Source organism: Leopardus geoffroyi, chromosome D1 (assembly GCF_018350155.1).
Source record: "Leopardus geoffroyi isolate Oge1 chromosome D1, O.geoffroyi_Oge1_pat1.0, whole genome shotgun sequence".
Lineage (NCBI taxonomy): Eukaryota > Metazoa > Chordata > Mammalia > Carnivora > Felidae > Leopardus > Leopardus geoffroyi.
Genome location: NC_059329.1, coordinates 636,395 through 660,506, shown reverse-complemented (window position 1 = coordinate 660,506; position 24,112 = coordinate 636,395). Strand labels below are relative to the sequence as shown.

The 24,112-nt window shown below is 45.6% G+C and overlaps 1 protein-coding gene and 2 long non-coding RNA genes across 3 annotated transcripts; 1 reads left to right on the top strand and 2 right to left on the bottom strand.

Moving 5' to 3' along the window:
* Positions 1-174: 174 nt before the first annotated feature.
* On the bottom strand, positions 175-23,432 carry CFAP300 (cilia and flagella associated protein 300). The gene is made up of 7 exons (XM_045486578.1): positions 23,061-23,432; positions 22,875-22,956; positions 19,368-19,443; positions 13,145-13,311; positions 8,268-8,440; positions 1,710-1,776; positions 175-842 (listed from the first exon to the last, which is right to left on the bottom strand). The coding sequence occupies exons 1-7, from the start codon at positions 23,168-23,170 to the stop codon at positions 714-716; spliced, it is 804 nt and encodes a 267-aa protein (XP_045342534.1). The 5' UTR covers positions 23,171-23,432; the 3' UTR covers positions 175-713.
* LOC123602228 lies at positions 6,736-8,261 on the bottom strand. The gene is made up of 3 exons (XR_006714418.1): positions 7,766-8,261; positions 7,633-7,654; positions 6,736-7,180 (listed from the first exon to the last, which is right to left on the bottom strand). It is a non-coding gene; the product is annotated as an uncharacterized LOC123602228 (long non-coding RNA).
* LOC123602229 lies at positions 7,445-8,008 on the top strand. The gene is made up of 3 exons (XR_006714419.1): positions 7,445-7,615; positions 7,650-7,793; positions 7,942-8,008. It is a non-coding gene; the product is annotated as an uncharacterized LOC123602229 (long non-coding RNA).
* Positions 23,433-24,112: the final 680 nt, after the last annotated feature.

The window sequence follows — 24,112 nt, the reverse complement described above, 5'->3', positions numbered from 1 at the left end:
CATTCTTGGAAAGGAACGAGGAAACAGGAGAACGTAGCCTAAGAGACCCGCTCTTTCCTCTCCTGCCACCTCAGTAAGACCATCGGGGCAACTCTGTTCAGAGGTGGATCCTCGGCCAGCTGTGGGGCAGCCGCAGAGGTAACTGACTATGTGCTAAACGACGTCAGAACATGCTACTTTCAGAACATGACTTTTTTTATTGAGGCTTTTAACTGGGACAAACGAAGCAAAGGAATTGTTATGCATTTTACACCCCTGGACGTGTAAATCTCTAGGCGATGAAGAAATGCAATGAAGTGAAACTCAAATTTGAAAAGCTAACAGTTGATAATAATGATCAGTGGAGAGATGGTCAGTTTTCTGCCACAGTTTCAAGCTAAAATAAATTAGCTTCTAAAATAAAATACGTGGAAAATCGAGGCCTTCCTTGAATCCTAATGCGACAAATACGGACCGGATTTTTAGTTCCTTGTAACTCTCTGTAAATTGTCCACAACTATATTGGTGTAGACCGTGGCAGGGATGGAGTTCGGTCCCTACGCTACCGCTCGAGGCAAATTTAAAGACAGGCATCTTGTACTGTGTCCTTCTGTTCTATGCGGCTTCTCTACACTTTACTTAAATTAACTGGCAAAGGAGATGTTTACCTATAAAATGACGTCAAAACAAAAAATTGGTAAAAACCGTAAAATCGATAATCTGAAAGAATACTGTTAAGACATTTCCCCCACACCGTAACAGTGGTATAGAACATGAACATGACGCCTGATCGGATCCACAAGAAAGTAAGAAAATGTCTGTTCGTGAGACTTTGTTGAAGGGTAGCACATGCCAACGGAATCCTGAAAAAGACAAACCTAGGTTATTTAGTCTACAACTACATGTAAGTAATAATCAACATATTTAACTACTATATATTTTCTGCTAAAATGTCATGAAACTTACATCAAATCTTTGACAATTGGTAATTAACTGATACTTTAAAATATTTACTGACAGCAGTCTACTGGGCTAACAGTACATATGTACAATACAAATGCATATAATTCTCGACCTTAAGGAACTTATAGTCTAAAAGGAAATCTTCTCTTTTGAAAAAGTGCTTTTAAAGTGCTAATATTGCAAAAATTTGTTTTGCAATTTTCTTCTATCTTTGCTTTCCTGTAGAATGTGATCTTTACATACTATGAGGGAAGCAACTTTGTTTCTTTTGTTTATCACCACAAAATGCCCAACACAGGGGGGGATACACAACCGGCACTTAACAGTATTTGTTAAGTGATTGAATAAAGATACTTAGAAACCGCTTCAAATGTGCTAACAACAATCTTTTATAGACACTAGAATTCAAGCATCAGATTCTGTGATATACAGACATTTACAGCATCCTTACTTATCTGCCCTAGAAGCTATGGTTCGACAAGCTAGAGAATGTGTTCTACTGCATCTGAGTCACACATTTCGCTCTTAAACAAGGACGGACTATTATTAGACAGGGACAACAGAAAAGAGGCCAGGGGGGACGTTTGTATGGCTCTCCAAATAAAAGCGTAACTTATCAACTTCTAATTTTGACAAAAACACTAAAAATCATCCATCATCTTTTCTCCCAGACATAACATTGCACTAGTTGCTAACTCCCATTGTAACAACCCTGTTAATACCCAGTAATTAAATTGATTGGTTGCAAATTCCCCTTCAACACTTACATATGCCGTAACTTTAAAGATGGAAGAGGTAATTTGTATTTTCTTGGTTTGAGGATTCTTTCGAACACTAAAATGGGGGGGGGGGGGAGGAAGGGATACATTTTAAATATAACAAGCATTTACATAATACATTTATTTTTGTTTATTAACGTTTATTCATTTTTAAGAGAGCATGCGCGGGGGAGGGGCAGAGAGAGGGGGAGACACAGAACCCGAAGCAGGCTCTAGGCTCCCAGCAAGTGTTCAGCACAGAGCCCGATGCGAGGCTCAAACCCACGAACCGTGAGATCATGACCTGAGCTGAAGTCAGGCGCTTAACTGAGCCACCTAGGTACCCCTACATTTTTTTTTTTTTTAATGTTTATTCAGTTTTGAGAGAAAGAGAGAGACAGAGCTTGAGCAGGAGAGGGGCAGAGAGACACAGAGGGAGACACAGAATCTGAAGCAGGCTCCAGGCTCTGAGCTGTCAGCAAAGAGCTCGACGTGGGGCTCGAACCCACAGACCGTGAGATAAGACCTGAGCTGAAGTCAGATGCTTACCTGACTGAGCCACCCAGGCACCCCCCCACCCCCCTGCCTTTTTTTTTAGTGTTTGGCATAATACATTTAGAATACTGATCCCTTTAGTATGCAGGTGTTCTTATGCATACATAATATAGAAATACACAATATCCGACTCAAATGGTTTGAAAAGGACGGACCCACAGTTTTACCCCAGGATGGAGAACTGCAGAACACGTAATTTTACAGTTAGAATATGTGAGGTCTGACCGAGACTCAGGATGAATGTTTCCCAAGCCAGAGACAATTATCAGAAAAATAAGAATTGATAAAAGTCTGACTGAAGCGTAGGCAGCGGTAAGGGGTAGGCAAAAGCGCAACTACAGAATTCAACAATGTAAACACACACGCCAGCTCTGGCACTGATGTGTTAGTTCGTTTTGGGAAAGATTAACCTTTCTGAACATCAATTTCCTCACTCGTCAACTGGGCATACTATGGTTCTTTTTAGAATTATGTGAGAATCGAGTGGGATAAGGTATATGAAAACTATGTTAAATTATGTACTATTAAATTATATCATATTAAAATTATTTTCCTTCAGTACCTCTCTTTCAGTTACTCTCCCCCACAAGATTCCCTGCGGCAGCACCGAGCGGAAGCACAGAGAGGGAAGGAACAAGCTACAGAGAGAGATGCACACGTGTTCCCTTCCTAATGCTTTACCATCTGCAAAATACCTTCATATGACTTCCTTCATGTAAAGACCACACAGCTCCATGAGGCTGTTGGGCACGACTTTACCAGGTTTCGAGACAGTAGGGCCAGAGAAGTCAAACGAGACATTAAAGACATTCCAGCTCAAAGTGGTATTTCTGGGAAGAGACTCCAGGTGACACAGCATCCATCCGGGTCCTCTCCCTGGGTCTCAACCGCTCATCCCCTGCCTCCGATCCAGCAGATGTGCACCATAGGCAGTCCTCCTGGGTGACAGGGGGACGTCACATTGAAAGGAAGCTGGCCCCTTCCTCACTTCACTAGGTGCAAGCATCTTTGTCCTTCACTACATATGAAGAGTGAGGTGGGCCAGGAGGAGAACGAAGGGGGACTGTGTCCAGTGTGTGTGTGTGTGTGTGTGTGTGTGTGTGTTTGCACACCTACTGGAATGGGCAGACCTGAGCCATGTCAGGGTTAAAAGTTCTTAGGCAGTTTTTGGTTTTTTTTAGACAGCTTTTATCTCCAGAAATCATGCAATTAATTTCCATATCCTTCTACGACATGGATTAAGGTCATTTTATTTCTCTAAACGCTTACCATATACTGCTTAAAAACTGAAGACTGTATTTGAAGTTGTGTGCTTATCCAAGGGGTAACTATAGTCACTCCATATAAAACATTTATACTGCACACACCTACGTAACCACCCAAACCAAACTACAGAACATACCTATGGTTATATCCGATTTTAAGTGTTGATCTGGAGAGGGTGATACGGGTATAAATATATAAAAATTCACTAAGCTGTAGGTCCACTATAATTTGTTCACTTTACTGCATGTAAATTAGCCCAGTTAAAAACAAAAACAAAAACAACCTAGACCAACCCTTGTAAAAGTTTGTACTTACCAAATAAACTGAGAAGAAAATTTAGTGTTTGACACTTCATTTAACAATCACTTAACACATACATGTACTGTAGTGTACTACTTACCAAAGAAACTACCATTTGAACATTATTAGAAGTTGGTTCCTGGGTGGCTCAGTCGGTTAAGTGACCAACTCTTGATTTGAGCTCAGGTCATGATCTCATAGCTCTGGAGTTTGAGCTCAGCGTCAGGCTCTGTGATGACAGTGCGGAGCCTGCTTGGGATTCTCTCTCTCTCTCTCTCTCTGCCCCTCTCCCGCTCTCTTTCTCTCTCAAAATAAATGAATAAACTTAAAAAAAAAAAAAGAAAGAAGAATCCCACTGCTTAATTAGCATTTGAGGGCCATAACCTAAGCCTCACAGTTTAAATAATAAAATTTCACATCTCAGGCAGATACGCAGTTTGGAAAACCTCTCCAAAAACTTTGATCAGAGTCTGTGTTTAATATTGACAGCAGAAAAGACAAAGGCTTCGATTAGTAACTACAGAATTATTTCTGCGTAGACATTTTTCAAATGTAATGAAACAACTGGTCATATTTACTCTCTAATGAACCGGCTCTGAAGTATTACCTATGTTATTTAAAAGAACCATAATCCTTGAAAAGAAGGCACTTTCCAGAACGTTTCAAAAGGGTATTTTATGGGACTCGTAATAACGGATGAGGGAAAACATATCTTCAGAATGTTCTCACCCTTTGGTTTGAGCCAGAGACCACTAAAATCAAGCTCTGTGACGTGCCTCCAACACGGACACACGTCAGGGATGCACGTCTTTTCTGGAGCAGATTCGTGATGACGTTTCTCTGCAAGGGCAGGTTAGATAATGTAAAGCAGCTACTGCGTGTACAATTAGAAAGATAGCAGACGTTCTCCTAAAAGATGTGTAAACACCCAAAATTCAAGTAAAGGGACAGGAAAAAACAATATCCTTGCCGGTTAACTTGGCTTGTACAAGTGACTTGTCTGGATATGTGGCTCAGGATGACAAGGTGCTGACGACTGCTGGAGGCCCACGGGGGCTTCCTCCCGAGAAGCTACGCCGATCCACCGGCACCCTCACCTTGACCAAATGCCACCGCCTCTGACCCAAATCAGCACAACCAGCTAGAAAAGCCAGAGGCAGTGCGAGCGATAAGCAAACCGGCACGGCTCTGAAGGGACTCTGTGATCATTCAGCCCGTTCAGCTGCTTCGCACTGGCACTTAAGCCACCTTAAGCGAATATTTACTCTAATCATAATTTTCTTCTAAAGTTGTTTGGGGAAGACAATTTCACATCTCCTCCGCACTTAGCAGAGAAATTCATCAGCACGCTTCAACTTGGGTCATCATGAGAAACAGTTAACGGTTCTCAAATAAGAGCAATGCTGCAATTGGGCTGGTTCCTTCTCAGCGTCCCCTGGAATGGCAGACTAGTGACGTGCGGGTCTCCCCTGGACAGGGGACGGGCTGCCCTCTCTGCTGGCTCTTGGGGACCCCGTTCCATCAAGACTTCCCTAACACAGCCGCCCTAATAATGTCCTCTTTTCAACTCCTGGGGTATTTATTACAGTATCAGGAGCTGCGAACATTTGCCTATAAAAAATCAAACATTTGATTTCATAACAATTTTTCCTTCTAAAACCTTCTAAACTATTACTTAATATGTTAGTTTCTTATAATTTCCTTAAGGTCAAGGGCTGTCTGATGCTCCTCTTGTAGTCTCTTGGGAGCCTGGCGGAGTTCTGGGCACAGTATTAACACTCGTCGGCTGCCCGCCTGAGGGATTCTGAGGGCGTGATTCTCTTCCTTCTGTTGGACGCCGTGAATTTTGACCACTCCTTTTACCAGTGGCCGTTAACCCTGGAGCCATAGTTTCACTTAGCACCCAAGCAGTGTGGACGAGTCACAGGTGAGAATCCGGGACAGGGGAGGTCAGGGAAAACAGTTTCTTCAGTGTTTAGGTTCTAAAGTTACTTCTGTTTCAGACACCTCCAGCAGAATCTCCTCTTGCATAGCACACGATGGTGACGAATTCCACACGTTCGTGTGGCCAGTGAAGTACAACACAATGTCGTGGCAGCAGTGTGCGCGCGCGCGCGTGTGAGAGACTAGGTGTACCACAGGGTATCTGCAGGGAGTGCTGGAAGCAGGCCTACGGGCTTTCACGAGCTGAATATAAGGACAGAATGTTCTGGATGTGAGTATGTATATGTTTTTCTCAAATTCTGTTTCTAACATTTTTTTGGACAATCTTCATGTATTGGCAGAGTAACTTTTCCACAAAAATCAGAGGCAAATTAAAGAAATAATTTTTGTTTTTAAAACTGTATCAGAGGGGCCCCTGGGTGGCTCAAGCAGTTAAGTGTCTGACTCTCGGTTTTGGCTCAGGTTATGATCTCGCGGTTCATGGGTTCCAGCCTTGCCCCCAGCTCTGAGCTGACAGCGAGGAGCCTGCTTGGGAGTCTCTCTCTCCTCTCTCTCTCCTCCTACCCCCCCCCACTCTCTCTCTCTCTCTCTTTCTCAAAATAAATCAACGTAAAAAAAAACTATATAAGAAAAAGAATGAAGTGAAATAACCGCATCACGTAGTTGTCACACAGCTGAATGACAGAGCAGAAGTGAGATTTGAGATGCTGAGTGCAAGTGACGATCGAGAGTTTTACGACAAGCTAATTCTGTTTTTTTCCGATTAAAGCAAAATTTTGTAACTAAACTCTGCTTTTGCTTGTTCCTTTCCCTTTTGCCTACAGACATGATCCAATATCTTCATCACTGAAAAGCCCAACCCAATCAAAGTATAAATAAATGATTATAAAGTTTTTATACCAATTAGATCTTCAAAGAGAAAAAAACAGAACTAGTGGATCACCTAAGCAAACCTGGAATTTAGAATTAATTGAAAAATGTAAAGTTTATGCCTACCTAAAAATCTTTCCACCTCTTTACAAAAAAGGTAATTGTTCTACTACTAGTCAAGCAAATTTACACAACCTGAGGAATCTTGTGTTCTCCTGAAATGTGAAAAGAGACCTGGGGTAAATGTCACAGGAGTTCTGGGGTGGGTGTGACAGGAAATCTAGGAGAAGTGTGAAAAGAGACCTGGGGCCAACATGACAGGAGACCTGAGGTGAGTGTGACAGGAGACCTGGGGTAAAGGTGACATGAGACCTGGGTGAGTGGACAGGAGACCTAGGTATCTGTGACAGGAACCTGGGGTAAGTGTGACAGGAGATCTGAGGTACATGTGAGAGGACGCCTGGGATAAGTGTGACAGGAGGCCTGGGTTAAGTGCGATAGGAAACTGATGTGATAGGAGGCTTGGGGTAAGTGTGACAGAAGACCTGGGGTAAGTGTGAAAGGAGACCCAGGGTAAGTGTGACAGGAACCTGGGGTAAGTAGGATAGGAGACCTGAGGTAAAAGCGACATCAGACCTGGGGAGAATGCGACAGGACACCTGGGGTAAATACGACAAGAGACCTGTGGTAAATGCACAGGACATCTGGGGTAAGTGTGACAGGATTCCTGTGGTAAATGGGACAGGAGCCCTGGGTAGGTGTGATAGGAGACCTGAGGTAAAAGTGACATCAAGCCTGTGGTGAATGTGACAGGAGATCTGCGATAAGTGTGACAGGAGACATGGGTAATGTGACAGGAGACCTGAGGTAAAAGCGACATCAGACCTGGGGTGAATGTGACAGGAGACCTGGGGTGAATGTGACAGGAGACCTGCGGTAAGTATGAGAGGAACCTTGGGTAAGTGTGAAGGAACCCTGAGGTAAAAGGGTAATACACCTGGGATGTGGTGACAGGAGACCTGAAATAAATTTGAGAGGACACCTGGGGTAAATATGACAGGAAATCTGGGGTAAAGGTGACAGGAGACCTGGGTGAGTGGACAGGAGACCTAGGTATCTGTGACAGGAACCTGGGGTAAGTGTGACAGGAGATCTGAGGTACATGTGAGAGGACGCCTGGGATAAGTGTGACAGGAGGCCTGGGTTAAGTGCGATAGGAAACTGATGTGATAGGAGGCTTGGGGTAAGTGTGACAGCAGACCTGGGGTGAGGTGACAGGGGACTTCAGTGTGACAGGAGATCTGAGGTAAATGCGACAGGAACCTGGGGAGAATGTGACAGAAGATCTGGGATAAGTCAGCCGCTAAGGAGGCGAGTAGTCCGTCGGATGGGGAAGGAAGCACAGGCCGATGAGAAGCGGGAAGCGGGTGCTAAAGAGAGTCAGGGAGATGTGACCGCGTCCCAACCCGGAGGGGAAGGGAGAGGCCGGAAAAGGGGTGCGAAGCGGTGCTGTTCTCACACACTTTGGTGGCTGGCGTCAACAGGACCCAACAGACGCTGGGCGAGCCCAGCCCAGTTCAACAATGCACTCCGTTAACCAGAGATTTCCCTCTTGGCATCTCGCAACGTTACCTCACTAGGTCTTTATAGATAAGCTTTGTCGTTTCCAGATATGGATGAAGCACATCTTCATACTGACAAAGGGCTCCACCAAGGCAAAGATGTTTGAAAAGACAAAACAGGAACTCTTCTCTATCAGCTGGGCTAAAGATTTCATATTTTTCTGAGTCTTCCACTAGCAAAACCTATGGAAAATGATAAAACTCACCTTAATCTAACATGATTTAAGGCTCTAATTTTCGTTTTCAAAAGTTTCCGTTTATGAACTTACAAATAATCCTAGGCCCGTGTCAACAACCGATCCTGAACAACCAGAAGGAGTAATCGGTGAGACCTGTGCTCATTTTCCCTCCGTGCTACCGTTAGGTACTGATGCTCAGTTAAAGGAAGAAATCTAAATCTTCTCCTCTTCCCCTTTATACCTTTGTCCTAATTTGTATCTTTAGTAATGGTTTTAGCACTACTGCAATTTTAGTGCTGAGTCACCTTGAACCTTATTTGGAAACAAGGGACCCTAAATAGATGGAGAAACTTCTCCATCCCAGAAGGTCTGCAGCCTTCGCTTCAGTCTGGAAGCTGGCCCTCATTTTCTAAGCCCTACCCCTGCACTTTTGGATGACCCCTTTCCTTACCACCCCTGCCCCGGCCCACCCCCGTTACTCCATTTTGAACTATTCAGGTAAGCGGACCATCATAACCACCTCTCTTCCTGCTGTCCCCTAATAATAGCATCCTACCCATCACCCATCTATACTGACTCTTGCTCTCTGGAGACTTCACCACCTCTTTCAGAAAACAGCACGACAGGGTCGGACGTGGGAGGGTTTCTTATACCAGTGGCCATTCCACACAACTGATTAACTCGATTGCGGTAGATACGAACGAGGTGACGAATGTAAACCATAACACACGTTTCTTTTATTGAGTTGTTTATACTCCACCTGCTTGTAAAAAGAATGTGAAGTAGCTAACAGTAAAATACCAACACAGTACGAAAAGTAAAAGGCAAAAACCTGTAACCAAGAAACAAAGTGGGAAAGAAAATACATACAACAAGGAGTGGGAATGCTGTAAAAATTGTACATGACACTAACACTGCCAAACAGGTAAAGGAGGGAAGTAGGAGTTATACAAAATCACTGTCTAGTAGCAGAAGTGCACTTAAATTAGGAAACTGATCAAGCTTCACATTTGATTTACCCCAATCTCAAATGAATATTCATCACAAGGTCAGCATAAAAGAGGCACTTAAAATAAACTCTGTGGTGTTGCCAGTGTGCAGGTTACTTACAATGAGTTTATGAAAGTCAAAGTCACATGCAGTAAAAGGTGAGGGGAAGTGGTTTACAGTTTATTACTCCCTGGGTGTGCCACACATACGGCTTGGCCCATCTCCCCTCCTCGCCTGCTTCTCTCCTTCTCTCTCCTCTCTCTCTCTCTAAGGAAATGATGTGAGAGTGAAGCCTGAGTCTGTAGCTACCTAAAGACCTGGCTTAACACAAGAGCGACTAAAGCTCTCAGGAATGACGAATGAACGCATTCCTCGCATGAGCACTCTGGTTACCGAACTGATTAGGCTGCGTGTGTAAAAATGACAGAAATGAAAATATTTGGGGAATAAATGTGGAAGCGGGACCCACCTGCGGCTGATCTCCCCGTGTGCTTCCACACGGGGCCCTCAGGGAGGAGGTGTGCAATGTGGTTAAGGAGCCAGACTTGTGAGCCGCCTGCGGAAGGTGGTTATCGGCGGGCCTCAGTGAGGCGGTGTGACGGGCTCGGTGCTGCTGCATGGCGGAGGGCCCTTTTCAGTTCAGGCTAAGGCTGGAGGTGATTTATTGATTTATTTTTTCAGCCAGAAAGCAACCAAGTCAACACCTTGCTTGTCGCCACAGGGCGGCAAAGAACACGAGAGCGAAACGCAGAGGCAACTGGCAGAAAGACAGCGTGGGTACTTCCTGAATTCAAGGGCTACGCATGGAAGTAAAGACGACCAGCAGCAGAGGGGAGCCTGGGGGGCTCGGGCGGTCGAGCGTCCGACTTCAGCTCAGGTCATGATCTCACGGTCCGTGAGTTTGAGCCCCGCGTCGGGCTCTGAGCCGTCAGCACGCAGCTCAGAGCCTGGAACCTGCTTCAGATTCTGCGTCTCCCACTCTCTCTGCCCCTCTGCCACTCATGCTCCCTCTCTCTCGCTCTCAAAAATGAATAAATTCTCAAAAAAATTAAAAAAAGAAAACCAGACGACAAGCAGCAGAGCAGAGAAGGCGCATCCATCTCTCGAAAAGTCCGTTGCCAATGCTCTCAGTGTAAGTGAGGGTGAGCTCTCTGAAATTAGGGGACAGGGCCTTGTGATAGAGAGGTACAGGTGCCAGCAGAGATCGGGGACAGATAAGAAGAGCTGACACAGTGCCCCAAAAGGAAGGAGACCCAGACTAGGCTAGACACTTGGTGGAGGTTAATTTCCAGTCCTTGGTAAGGAAGAGTAGAAATTGGGAGATCCCCAAGGTACGGTGCTTATCTTGTCTTATACATAGCACCTAACTACAGAGCAACTATATATAGTCTCCTCAGTTGTGTTTGGACGTCCTCAGTGAGTAATTTGATGGTCTTCTTCAACTAAGGGTTCTTTCCGGTGTTCTGTTGGTGTAGGAGAACGCAGACACTGGCTGGAGGCCTCCCAGTTTCCCACAGACAAGAGGTCAATGTCCAGAATGGTGTGTCAGGGGCTTCCCTAGGTCATTCCCATCTGGATTGACAATAAATTCAACTTATACATCTCCTTACTCAACTTACACATAGCGACATCTCCTAAATGTAGAATAATAGTAATTAGTGGCTAGTCATTACTATTACTGAAAGCTTACTAAATACTAGGCATTGGGCTAAACACTTTAAAGTGCATTATCTCACATAATTTTTTTTTTTTTTTTTCGAGAGAGAGACACAGTCGAGTGGGAGAGGGGCAGACAGATGGAGACCGAGGATCTCAAGCAGGCTCCGAGCTGTCAGCACAGAGCTCGAATCCATGAACTGTGAGATCATGACCTTAACCGACTGAGCAACACGGGGCCCCTCACGTGATTCTTGCATCATTCTTATTTTATAGATGAAAAAAATGAGGCTAAGTACCACAGTTATTAAGTGGCTGAGCCTGTATTTGAATCTATGTCTATTTGATACCAAAGCTTTATTTTTTTTTTTAGTAATCTCTACACCCACTGTGGGGCTTGAACTCATAATCCTGAGATCAAGAGTTGCCCGCTCCATCGACTGAGCCAGCCAGGAGCCCCTGAAGGCCCTAATTTTTTTTTTAATGTTTATTTATTTTCGAGAGAGAGAAAGACAGAGTGCAAGCAGGGGAGGGGCAGAGAGACAGGGAGACACAGAATCTGAGCTGTCAGCACAGACACTGGCGCGGGGCTCGAACTCCCGGACCACGAGATCAAGACCTGAGCTGAAGTCAGCAGCTTAACCGACTGAGCCACCCAGGCGCCCCTGAAAGCCCTAATTTTTGTCCATTTGGTAAATAGTTTATCTCCATAATTTAATGATAATAAGGGGCGCCTGGGTGGCTCAGTCAATTGAGTGTCCGGTTCTTGATTTCGGCTCAGGTCATGATCTTGACTTTGGATCAGGTCATGAGATGGGGCCCTGTGATGGATTCTGTGCTGAACATGGAGCCTGCTTGAGATGCTCTCTCTCTCCCTCTGCCTCTCTCCCAGTTGCTCTTGCTCTCTCTATAAATAAAATAATGATGATAATAATGCATTTCATTTTAACATGTCACACTTCTTAAAAAGTATATTTAAATGCTCTCTCAACTCATATCTCAACAGTTTCAACAAGATAGAATGGGAATTTTAATCTCTATGTTGTACAGATAAGATCTTGGGGCTCAAGATACTGAATGATTTGCTTAGTTACTATCTTATAAATAATAACTCAGGAATTAGCTAAATAATCTATGTCTTCTGATTCAATACACCTCTTGCTAAAAAAAAAATTAGTTAATTGAATGGTTTTTTAAAAAGTTTATTTATTTTGGGGCGATTGGGTGGCGCAGTCGGTTGAGCGTCCGACTTCAGCCAGGTCACGATCTCGCGGTCCGTGAGTTCGAGCCCCGCGTCAGGCTCTGGGCTGATGGCTCAGAGCCTGGAGCCTGTTTCCGATTCTGTGTCTCCCTCTCTCTCTGCCCCTCCCCCGTTCATGCTCTGTCTCTCTCTGTCCCAAAAAAAAAAAGTTTATTTATTTTGAGAGAGAGAGAGAGGGTGAGTAGGGCAGGGATGGGGGCAGGTGGGAGACAGAGAATCCCAAGTAGGTTCCAGACTGTCAGTGTGGAGCTCGATGTGGGGCTCGAACCCACAAACCACAAGATCATGACCTGAGTCGAAACCAAGAGTTGGACGCTTAACTGACTGAGCCACCTAGGTGCCCCTAAAATGGCTTTTTTGATCTCAGCTGTGAGACAGAATGATTCTTTTACAACAGGGCTATTTTTAAATAGTCATTTGATAGGTTAAGAGCCCCATATCGAAGAAAAATAGCCATGACTTAAGCAGGTCAGGGCTTCTTGGCCTTAGCACTATTGAAATTTTGGGGCAGAGAACTCTGTTGTGGGGGGCTGTCCTGCCCACAGCATGATGTTTAGCAACATCTCTGGCCTCTATGCATGACTGTTAGTAGCATCTGGTTGAGAACTACTGAAATACACAGATAATTCAGTTGATAGTAAAAGTCCCATCCAAGAAAAAAATCTACCAATGTAACTGATATTACTCATCATTAATAATTGATAAAAGGTGTTTTAGGTATTTTACATAGGTAAAAGTTTTTGACATTAAGCATTTCCTGAAATAAAATTCTATTATGAAATTTTAAAAATCTATACTTACTTTTCGTAATTCATCAGATATAGGAAAGGGATCGCAAAAAGAATCTAAACACTTAATGATATGTCCATCATCGCGTACAATATCTTCATCATATAACCGATGAAAAAATGACATTGAAAGCTGTGTACAGGGAACATTTGTGGCTTCAATTTTTTTCACTTCAGATCCTGAAAAAAATTTTATAGAATAGAAACTTATTATTCTCAATTATTTCCAAAACAAATATTACAACGCAGGGATTCTAAGTAGTCAAATAGGGCATATATTTTGGTATATTAAATTCTTAGTTTGCCGTTTGTTCATTTTTATTAGTCACTAAAAGTCTGTAACAAAATTTCACCATTTCAGCCCTAGAGTATGTAAATGAGAAAATGTCTGAAAATGAAATCTTTTTTCGTGTGGTAGGGGGTTCTTACATCAGTTTTAATCCACATATCAGAATCGCCTATAAAAGCATTGGAACTGCTTTGTGTGACTTTGGATTTATATTGGGCTCAATGCTTTATAATTTGTATTACAAAAACTTTAATTAATGTTAAGTAATGGCTGTTTGTAAAGTCCTGAGGATGTCTTGAAAATTCTTCTCTCCAATAAGCAATTTCTCCCTTGTGATCTCATTTACAGTGTTTATGACCCAAAACCAGCTTTTCCAAGTCAAGGTAAGTTTCAAACCAGGCCCTAATCAAGTTATGACAAGTTTGGAATTAGAGAAATTTGTGACCATGATGTTTTGTCTATTTTCGTCTTGCAGCTCAAGTGTTTCCCCGCATACCTTCCCCACCCCAAACTTACTTCCTAAATGTGTCCTTCAGGAATGGATTTTCCGTTACTAGAGGTTCTTCTCAATTACAGAAAGACACAAAGACTAAAATGAATAGTTATTATTGCCTCAGTTTCTTTCCATTTCTCTCTCATGCACTCATATCCACACACACACTCAGATATAAAGAGGTGGTGGTCTTCTTTGTTCAAAGTTCTCCCTAGAACAGCACACCGAGGTGTGGGGGCCCTTGGTGTGACCTCTCCCTGATATGCGTGTTCGGTATTTACGCCGGAAGCAGCTCGAGCTTGAGAAGAGTGAGGCTGGTGATGATCTGCGCTTTTCCTTCTGGTTGCCCACCTGGAGTCCTGCGAGCACCTGCCACTTGTTCTGGGCTCGAGCTGGCCTTGTGTGGACGCGCAGGGGGCGTCTGGAGACAGGCACTGTGTATGCTTCAGTAATTTCAAAAACTACACTTCTAGGAAAAGCTCCTTTTGTTTCAGGGGAAAAAATCCTGTGGGGGATTAAAGGGACAAGAAGACCACAGAAAGTGACAGAAGAATTGTGAGCACTGCAAGAACAAAGAACTAGGGCAGCATAGAGCCAGACGGTCTTCAAAGACAGGTTGGTGGCCACAAGATGAGGGGCTGACACTCGGCGACGTGCCGTTCTTTAAAAAAAATTTTTTTTTAATGTTTCTTCATTTTTGAAAGACAGAGACCGAGCACAAGCAGGGGAGGGGCGGGGAGAGAGGGGGACACAGCATCTGAAGCAGGTTCCAGGCTCCGAGCTGTCAGCACAGAGCCCGATGCGGGGCTCGAACCCATGAACCGTGAGATCATGACCTGCACCAAAGTCAGATGCTCTACTGACTGAGCCACCCAGGACCCCCGGCAACATGCCATCCTAATAAACGACTCTAGCTCTGATTTAGGGAGCGGCAGGAGGGCTGGGTTGGTAAGATAAGGTAATTAAATTCAAACCCCGTACTCCGAGGCATAGAAATAGCATTTGCGAGGGACTGAACGGTGTTCCTCCAAAATTAATATATTGAAATACCACAATGTAATGGTATTTCGAGATGGGGCCTTTGAGAAGTAATTAGGGTTAGATGAGGTCATGGGTGGGGTTAGGACTTCTGTCAAATCAATTCTGAAAGGACACAATTCAGTCCAAAGCATTCTGCCCCTGGTACCCACACCCCCCATTCATGTCCTTCTCCCATGCAAAATGTGTTTATTCTATCCCAACAGCCCCAAAAGTCTTAGCTCATTCCTGCATCAATGCTAAAATCTAAAGTCCAAAATCTCACCTACATATCACCTAAATCAGATATGGGTAAGAGGGAGGTACTCCTCATCCTGGGGCAAAATTCCTCTCCATCTGTGACCCTGTGAATCCAGACAAGTGACATGCTTCCAAATACAATGGTGAGACAGGCAGAGGAGAGACATCTTCATTCCAAAAGGGAGAAACAGAAAACAAGGGGTGATGGTCCCAAGCAAGCCTAAACTTGGCAAGGCAAATTTCATTAGACTTTAAGCCTCAAGAATAATCATCTTTGGTTCAATGCTCTGTCTTCCAGACCCGCTGGGGCGGTGGCCCAGCCTCTGAGGTTCTCCCCCAAAAGGCACAGTGTGTTCCTGAAACCGAGGGTGGCCCCGATGATCTCTGAACTGCCTTTTAGTCCGTCTTCTCTTCTCCTGCAGAACGGCCATGTGTCAGCCAAATGGCTCTATCGTCTGGTCCTGTGGGATCTAAGAGGTCTGACAGCCTTCATTTTGTCTCGTTTCTGTCCCCTTTAGTTCAAACCGGCAGTGTCTTTGCCAGTACAATCCCCAGTGTAACTCTGGCTTCTGTTGACATGGCTGATTAAGTCCATGAATTACACACAGGCTCTTTATCAAATGGTTGCCCAGCCATATTTGTTCTCTTCAAAAGAATCTTTCTCATTTTTTACGATATGAAAAGGCTGAGAATTTGCCGAATCTTCAAGCTCTGGTTCCTTAATGAATCCTTCTTCAATCTGCCTCTTTCCTTTCCTACTTTATTACAAACGTTCGGGAAGAACCAAGCTGCTCCTACAATAGTTTGTTTAGACACGTCCCAGCTAAATATATAATTTCATCACTTGCAAATTCTACCTTCCCCAAAACACCAGAACATAATTCAGCCAAGTTCTCAGGCATTTTATGCATTGTCTTTCCTCCACTTTCTGATAACAAGGTCCTCATTTCTGTGTGAGACCTCACTAGAATCAAGCTTAACGTCCGTGTATCTGGGCTAGCATGCACCTCAAACTCTTCCACCAACACCCGTGATACAGTTTCACAGCCACTTCTAACCTTTTTAGGTATGTTACAGAAACATTCCACTTCTCGGGACCAAAATCTGTCAATCTGCTTAGGCGGCTATCACAGAATACCAGACTGGGTGGTTTAAAAACAGACGTTTATGTCTCACAGTTCTGCAGGCCGGGAAGCCCAAAAACCAAGGTGCCAGCTGATTTGGCTCCCGGTAAAGGCTCTCTTCCTGACTTGCAGACGGCTGCCTTCTTGGCTGTCGGCACATGGCAGAGAGCTCTGGGATCTCTTTCTCTTGATGTAAGGGCATTCATCCCATCAGAAGGGCTGCTTGAGATGTAGTCTAAACCTAATTAGCTCCCAAAGGCCTCATCTTTAAAAAAAATTTTTTTTTTCAATATGTATTTAGTTTTGAGAGGGAGAGACACAGAGTGCAAGCAGGGGAGGGGTAGAGAGAGAGGGAGACACAGAATCTGGAGCAGGCTGCAGGCTCCGAGCTGTGAGCACAGAGCCCGACACGGGGCTCAAACCCACGAACCGCGAGATCATGACTTGGGCCGAAGTTGGACGCTCAACCGACTGAGTCACCCAGGCGCCCCAGGCCTCATCTTCAAATACAATAACATTGGGGGTTAAAGCTTCAACATAAGAACTTGACGGGGGGCGGGGGGCCACAATTGAGTCCACAGCACATGCTATCTATTAGGCAGAAAATATGGTAAAATCATGTCTCCACCATTTATAAGACATGTGATGCACTGCTATGATCACATACAAAGTTAAGAATGTATTTTTTCCCCTTGATATTAGCATAATACACAGGTGTCTATTTACTTGGTGTCCAAATTGGTGTTTTCTGACAACTTCATTAATGCTGAAATGGCAGAGACAGGATAGTGTAGTGGTCAAGACCTTGAATTCTGGAGTCCGGCCAGCTGTGCAAAACTGCAAATTATTTAGCTCGTGAATCTGACTCTTCATTTGGGACATAGGGACATATAATAATACCTCTCTGAGTTGGTCTGAGAATTAAAGGAGGTAATGGGGGCATGTGGTGGCTCAGTCAAGCATACTGCTTTGGCTCAGGTCATGATTTCGTGGCTTGTGAGTTCAAGCCCCACATCAGGCTTGCTGCTGTCGGCGCAGAGCCCCTTCGGATCCTCTGTTCCTCTCTCTTTGCCGTCTTTCTTGCGCTCTCTCAAAAATGAATTGAAAAAAAAAAAAAAAGCCATTTAAAGGATGTAATGAATATAATGCCCTTAACTAAGCACATAGGAAGCATCCATTGTATGTCACCCAAAAAAGGGCACAGTGTGTCTGTATGAGGAGGGCTGCAGCATCTGGGAGACAGGGACGGCGGCAGAAAGCCCTGGCAGTCCAGGCCCAGGCGAGGGCAGCAGTGAGGGGGATCCTTCACCACACTCTTTACCACTGGTTCACTTGCTACAAGAATGTCTTTTCTCTCATTTTCAAAAGCTGTTTATTTTAACAGCTGGCCCTCAGAGGAAAATTGGAGAGAAGACGGCTGATACATCAGAAACAGAAAAGCTGGTGGGAGATACAAAACAAGCTAAAGGAAGAGTACAGCAATCCCCTAGAAACTTCTACTTCGGCAGTAGAGTGCTACCTCTTTTGCCCAATTTTTCAGAGTACTTCTAATGGATTCTGCCAGGCACATGTGGAATTTTAGAACCTCTCTTTTCTGCAATGCGTTTTTTAAAAATCAGAAAAAAGTCAGTACTGTTTGTCAGTACGGGGGAAGATTGAACTTTTTTCAACGAACCTTATTTTTGTAAAAGAATTGACTGAAGTTACTGTAACAGTTTCATAAACTCTTTGCTACGTGCCTGTGATTATTTCCTTCTGAAGATTTTGAACCTGTAAGTACATTTGCTCAGAGAGTCAGTCTAACTCTGAAAGTATTCTGAAGACCACCCTGTACCGGCTTTTTGCTCTATAAATTTTACAGTGGTTTTTAGCCAAAAGCAATAAAATGTGACCTACTAATTCTAACGTCACAAATCTCGTTCTTGAGTAATACTTTCGGCAAAGTCATTTTTGTGTAAGACTACTAGAATTCCAGGAAGATGCAATGTAGGAATTTACCAAAACAACCCCATCTAATTTAAAATCCACTTACATTTTTCTTAAGCGCAAACCCACATTACTAACCAGATTTTCCTCCTAAGTGGAAGAATGACTGGGTCTCTTGTTAAGGCACTTCAAACTAACATTTAAAATATAGTGGTCATGTTTTTGTTTTCAAAACACTCTTCTATTAACTCTCTAGTTTACTCCTTAACCTGAGAGTTATTTAAGAGATTTGAGTGCTATTGTTTGGGTAATTTTGCTTAAAGATTCCTACCTATGTTTCAAGGTACTATGAAATTATTACATAGACAAAATTTTCTTTTTGGGATTTTAAGACTCTCTTCCATGACTTTATATGTTATTTTATGAACATTCCATGAATGGCCACTTTCTCGGTCAGAAATCCGCTGCCCCGCCCTGAATCCTTTTGCTCAAACACCCTCACATCAGCAGAACCCTACCTGACACTCTCCTCCTTTTGCTCCTACTGCTATGGTAGCACACTATTGCACTATTTTTTTTTAATGTTTTTATTTTTGAGAGAGACAGAGAGAGGACACGTGTGCAAGCGGCAGAGGGGTAGAGAGAGAGGGAGACAGAATCTGAAGCAGACTCCGTGCTGTGGGCGCAAAGCCAGATGTGGGGCTCGAACCCACGTCCTGTGAGATCATGACCTGAGCTGAAGTCGAACGCTCACCCGACTCAGCCTCCCCAGGCACCCCTCACACTATTTTTTTTGACATATCAACCAGTTTCTTGAGCATCATTTTCTTGTGTTCACCTCACTGGTCCCTGCATCGAGCAGAGTCCATGGGGGAGACACAATAAATACTTTCCCAATGAATGAAAAGAGAACTGGTGCTCCTGTGCCGTGCCAGGACAGGAGCAGTGGGCCCCAGGAGAAAGTCGCAGGGCAGGCCTGGCACAGCTCATCACGTTTGACCTTGATGTTATCAATCAGGTGAGTCATTATTCACAATGTGTATTTTAATAATGAAAATTCCAAAGGCAATATTTTGTTATAATAATAAAATCATCATCTGAAAAGGTAAAAATATGTTTTACTTACCTAATGTAATCCATTGTCCAGAAGAATCTGAAAGTAACTTCAAATTAGGAATAACATTTGGGTCTTTGAAAAAAGCCTAAAATACAAATTTGAGGAGAATAAGTTGGAAACTGTATTACAAACAATATCAAGAATTAATTTCTAAAACAACTGTAGTAAACTCTCGATCGGGGAAGGACTATTTTATTTTATTTTTATTTATTATTTTTTTAATGTCTATTTTTGAGAGAGAGAGAGAGAGAGAGAGAGCGAAAGAGCGTGAGCAGGGGAGGGGCAGAGAGAGGGAGACAGAGAATCTGAAGCTGGTTCCAGGTTCCGAGATGTCAGCACAGAGACTGACGTGGGGCTCGAACTCATGAACCGTGAGATCGTGACCTGAACCAAAGTGGCACGCTCAATGGACTGAGCCACCCAGGCGCCCCTCATGAGAATTTGTGATCCAAGGGTAGTAAGAACACACTGAACAGATGTAAGCAAAGAAAGAGCTTGAATCAGTCCTATTTTTTACCGCGATTCTGGCAGCAGCGTGGAAAAGGGGCCGAAGGGTTATTAAGAGAATAGGTGGAAGGAAAGGTACTGTTGCAATCCAGGAAGAGGTGATGTTCACATCAGTCAAGATGATAGCGAGGGGGAGGCAGAGAAGTGATGGACTCAATGACTGTTTAGGAGGACAAAGGACAAAGGGCGAGGGAGGAACCGCAGACGATGGATGAGAAACTGGACAGAATGAACGTCATTTCACGAGAAAGGGAACAGTGAAGAGGACCAGGTGTGCAGGGTGAAGACGAATATGTTCCGCAAGTGTTTCTGAATACCTACAGTATGACACACACAAGTTCCTGTGCCACGGAGTTTACATTCTAGTGGTGGAAGATAAACACTTCACAGGTATCATCTATGCCCAATCACAAAAAAGAAAAAAATAAGTTTTCCCCAAAACTACTCCTCAGGAAAAAAAAAAAAAAAGCAAGTTGATAACTTTATAAATTCAAGCTAAAGAGTGTGCAATTATATTTAATATTTTCTTTTCTTTTAAAGTTTATTTCAGCTATTTGGAGAGAAAGAGAGAGCATGGGAGGGGCAGAGAAAGGACAGAGAGAATCCCAAGCACGTTCTGCACCGAGTGCATGGAGCCCAAGGTGCGGCTCAAACCTACGAACAGTGAGATCGTGACCCAACCTGAAATCAAGAGTCAGAAGCTCAACTAACTGAGTGGCCCAAGTGCCCCACAATTATCTTCATTTATACAATATACACTTTGAAAAGAAATAGAAGCTGGAGTTAACCTCAGTTAATACTGATTTTGAATGCCTTTTAGATGTGTTCTGCAAAAATCAGTACAAGGAGAAATTTAATTCAGATTTAGTAATTATCCCTGGGGGGAGGGAGTATCAACTTACAATTACATTTTACATGCCATTATAAATGGAAGCAGGCTAAGTGACCTGCAGTGAAGTGACCTAGAGCCAGTGGAAATAAGTCTTCATAAAGGCCCCTCACATAAAGCAACACGAGAATCATTATGCTGTTGGGGTTAATTATGCACCGAAAGAATAATAATAATAATTTTAAAAAAGCCCTGTCCTAATATATGCACATGGTATTTTGGGTATCTTATAGAATTTCCAGTGGGGCATTAGAAGGAATTCTCTGTATCTCAACTTTAGGAAAGCTGATGGGCTTTGGGAAAATATTACGTGATTCCCAAACAAGTTACAGGATAACAGAGATACGAATATCAAAATGCATGTAAAGATTCAGCTTACTTGTTTCAGAAAATGTGAGCGTTAAAAAAGTATTTCTAAAGTGATATATTATTTGATACAACATAGAATGTTAAATGTATGTCTATTCTATGCCACACGTGAAATCTAGCAGATTGCTGGTTTCTGACCCAGTATCCATTGTCTCCTTCTTCCTTAAGGAATCCGATTTTATTTGGGATGGCAATGTGCTCAGCTAAAAGTCTGACCGCCTAGTCTCTGTGTTATGCGGTCATGAGGTGTGAGCGGAGATGTTGGCAGACCTTTAGAAAGCTCCATAAATTGCTTCTTTCCCCCCTTACCCTTAGTCCCATGGTGAGGATGCCAACACTGTATACTGAGCCCAGAGCTCTCTCTTGACAAAGCAAGATCTCAGATTCAGCAATCTAGGATCCCACTACTTGCGTGCACTTCAAGTTCAACATGCCTCAAGATGAACTCATTTTCCTCCTTCTTTTGCGTTTTCTAGGGCTTTAACGGCATCATCTACCACTCCAGTCAACCAACTCAGACATTCGCTCATCCTACACTCCCCTTCTGCCTGATTCTCAGTATCTTATTAGTCCTGGAGTACTGCCTTTCTCTGAAACGTCCGTCCAGGCCTCCTGGTGCTGCTGCCCTAATTCAGGGTGTCCTATGACAGCGGTTTTGTCTGGTGTCACTGATTCCAGACTCAGTCCTAACAATCTATGCTCCACGTTTCTGCCAGGGTGACCTCGGTAGTTTAAAGTTTACGATCTTCTTGAAAAACTTTCAGTGACTCTTCACTGGCTAGATAAAGCCCAAACTCTTCTGGGAGGCACACAAGGTGCAAAATATGGTCCCACCCATCTAACATTATCCTCGACTTTGTCTACCTGACAAACTCCTGCTCACGTTTCAGTGCCCATCTCAAGTGGCTGGCCTTTTGTAAACCTCCTCTGACCCCTCAGCCAAAAAAACAAAACAAAACAAAAAACCGAACAAAAAAAAAAGGCGGGAAGTTCCCTGCATCAAGCCAGGCGGCCGCGTGCAGTTCTGCGCGAAGCCCCGGCCCAGTCCCCCGCCCGGCCGGCCAGCCGCAGGCAGGTACGAGGAGGACCGTCACCTCGCGGCGGCCCTCCATCAGCGGCCGCGGGGCCGCAGGACGCACAGCGTCACAGACCACAGACGTCAACGCCGTCCAGCTGGCGAGGGAAAAACCGGATTTCAAATAACGTGACTGAATTTTAAGGAATGCACCAGAACTTGTTCTCTTATGTGTCTCCCTCTTTCCAAGCTGCCCCTTCCAGCAGGTCACTGCGGAGAGCCGGCCGGCCGAGGGTTCCCCCCGGAACCCCCTGTGTGCACGTGCGGGGGAGCGGTCACAGGAGCGCTCTGACTCCGGGAGCCCACAGAAGTACCCAGAAGTCCTCTGAAGCCAAGTCGGGGTACACGGAGGACCCCGCGGCGGGGCAGCGGGGGCGGGGTGGTGGGCGGCGGGGGCACTGGGAGACCGCAGGGACACGGGTGGCGGGGCACCGGCGGAGGCCAGGGCACGGGGCCGGGGCACTGGGGGACCGCAGGGACACGGGGGGCGGGGCACTGGGGGATGCCGGGGGGGGGGGGCCCGGGACACCCGGGGGTGGGCCGGAACGCCGGGGACCGTAGGGACAAGTCCCGGCTGGCGCGCGTCCCCACGCCGCCGCGCACGCAGACCCCAGCCCGGGCGGGGCCGCAGCTCAGTCGGCGGACACCCGGGCGCCTCTCCCTCCCGCGCACCAACCATGACGAAGTCGTCCTTGCGATAGGCCTGGAACTTCTGGTCGAAGCCGAACGCCTGAGCCGCGACTCTGCCCAGCATGGACCTGCGGCGGGGGCGGGAGGAAGGTCAGCGCGGGCCCGGCGGCAGGGCGCGCTCGCGGCCGGCCCGCCCTCGCCCTCGCCCTCGCCCTCGCCCTCGCCCTCTCACCACTGGCGGAGCCGGCTGGTGGTCTCCTGGGTGCTCAGACACTGGAAGGTTCTCTGAGGCAGGAATCTGAAGTAGTAGCTGCCCAAATCCCTCGGCTCCCCGGCCGCCATCGCGCTTCTCGCTCGGCTTTAGTGCGTACCGTTTCCATGGAGACGCGGAGGCGGGGGGGGGGGGGTCAGCCCGGAGCTGCGGGGGCGCGGCTACGCGGTTCTTCCGGGGAAGGAAGCCAGGCTCGTGGCGGGGGCGGGGCGAAGTGAGGCGTTGGTTGGGGAGGAGCCACGCGAGTAGTCAAGTCTGTGATTGGGTCGGGGCTCTGCGGTTGGTGGGAGCGGGGCGAGGTGGGGCGGGGAAGGGGCCACGCGGAGGAGGCCCGGGACCCGGCGCAGCGGGGAGACCAGTCTCGCGGCGGGGGCGGGGCGAAGCGGAGCGGGAGCGCGGCGAAGTGGGACAGCGGCGGAGCTGAGCGGAGGAGTACAGGCTCTGTCTGGAAGAGGGACTATACGGTTGCTGGGGGCCAAGAGTCCGGGCTCACGGCGGGGGCGGGGCGGGGGCGGGGTCAAGCGGAGGAGGCAGGGGGCGGGGCTAAGCGAGGCGGGGGCGGGGCCACTCGGAGGGGGCGGATGGAGCGGAGTCGCGTGGGGGAGGCTGGGGACGGGGCTAGGTGGGGTGGAGGCGGAGCCGCGCGCAGGGGGCGGGGACATGCTGCCGGCTGGAGGGACAGGGAAGGGGACCCGTCTCCGCCGTCCGCATCCCTGGGGAAAGGGGTGGCGCCCAGAGGAAGTGCAGGTGCGTGCGTACGGCAGTTGACCCCTAATCCTAATTCCTCAGCACAGGTTAATTTCCTAATCTCAAACTTGCTAGCTTGGATTTATGGTTATCTAAGTTTCATGACTCAAACATTTATGAAGACATTATTTTCAATTAATTAGGCTTCTTTTGGAAGACACATGTCTGTATGACTACTTGGAAAACTATTCTCTCTTACCATCTGCTTTTTATTTTTACATCTGAAGGCTAAAAGATTTTCTTTATAGAAACATATACTTTTAAAT

Bases quoted from the DNA above. Each gene is read 5' to 3' on its own strand.
- CFAP300 (XM_045486578.1), bottom strand. From the start codon at position 23,170: ATGGCGGCCGGGGAGCCGAGGGATTTGGGCAGCTACTACTTCAGATTC. The intron at 8,441-13,144 runs GTAAGTATAGAT...CATTTTCCATAG, and splicing joins TATCTGATGAATTACGAAAA to GTTTTGCTAGTGGAAGACTC. The intron at 843-1,709 runs GTAAGTGTTGAA...TGTCTTTTTCAG, and splicing joins TCTTTAAAGTTACGGCATAT to GATTCCGTTGGCATGTGCTA.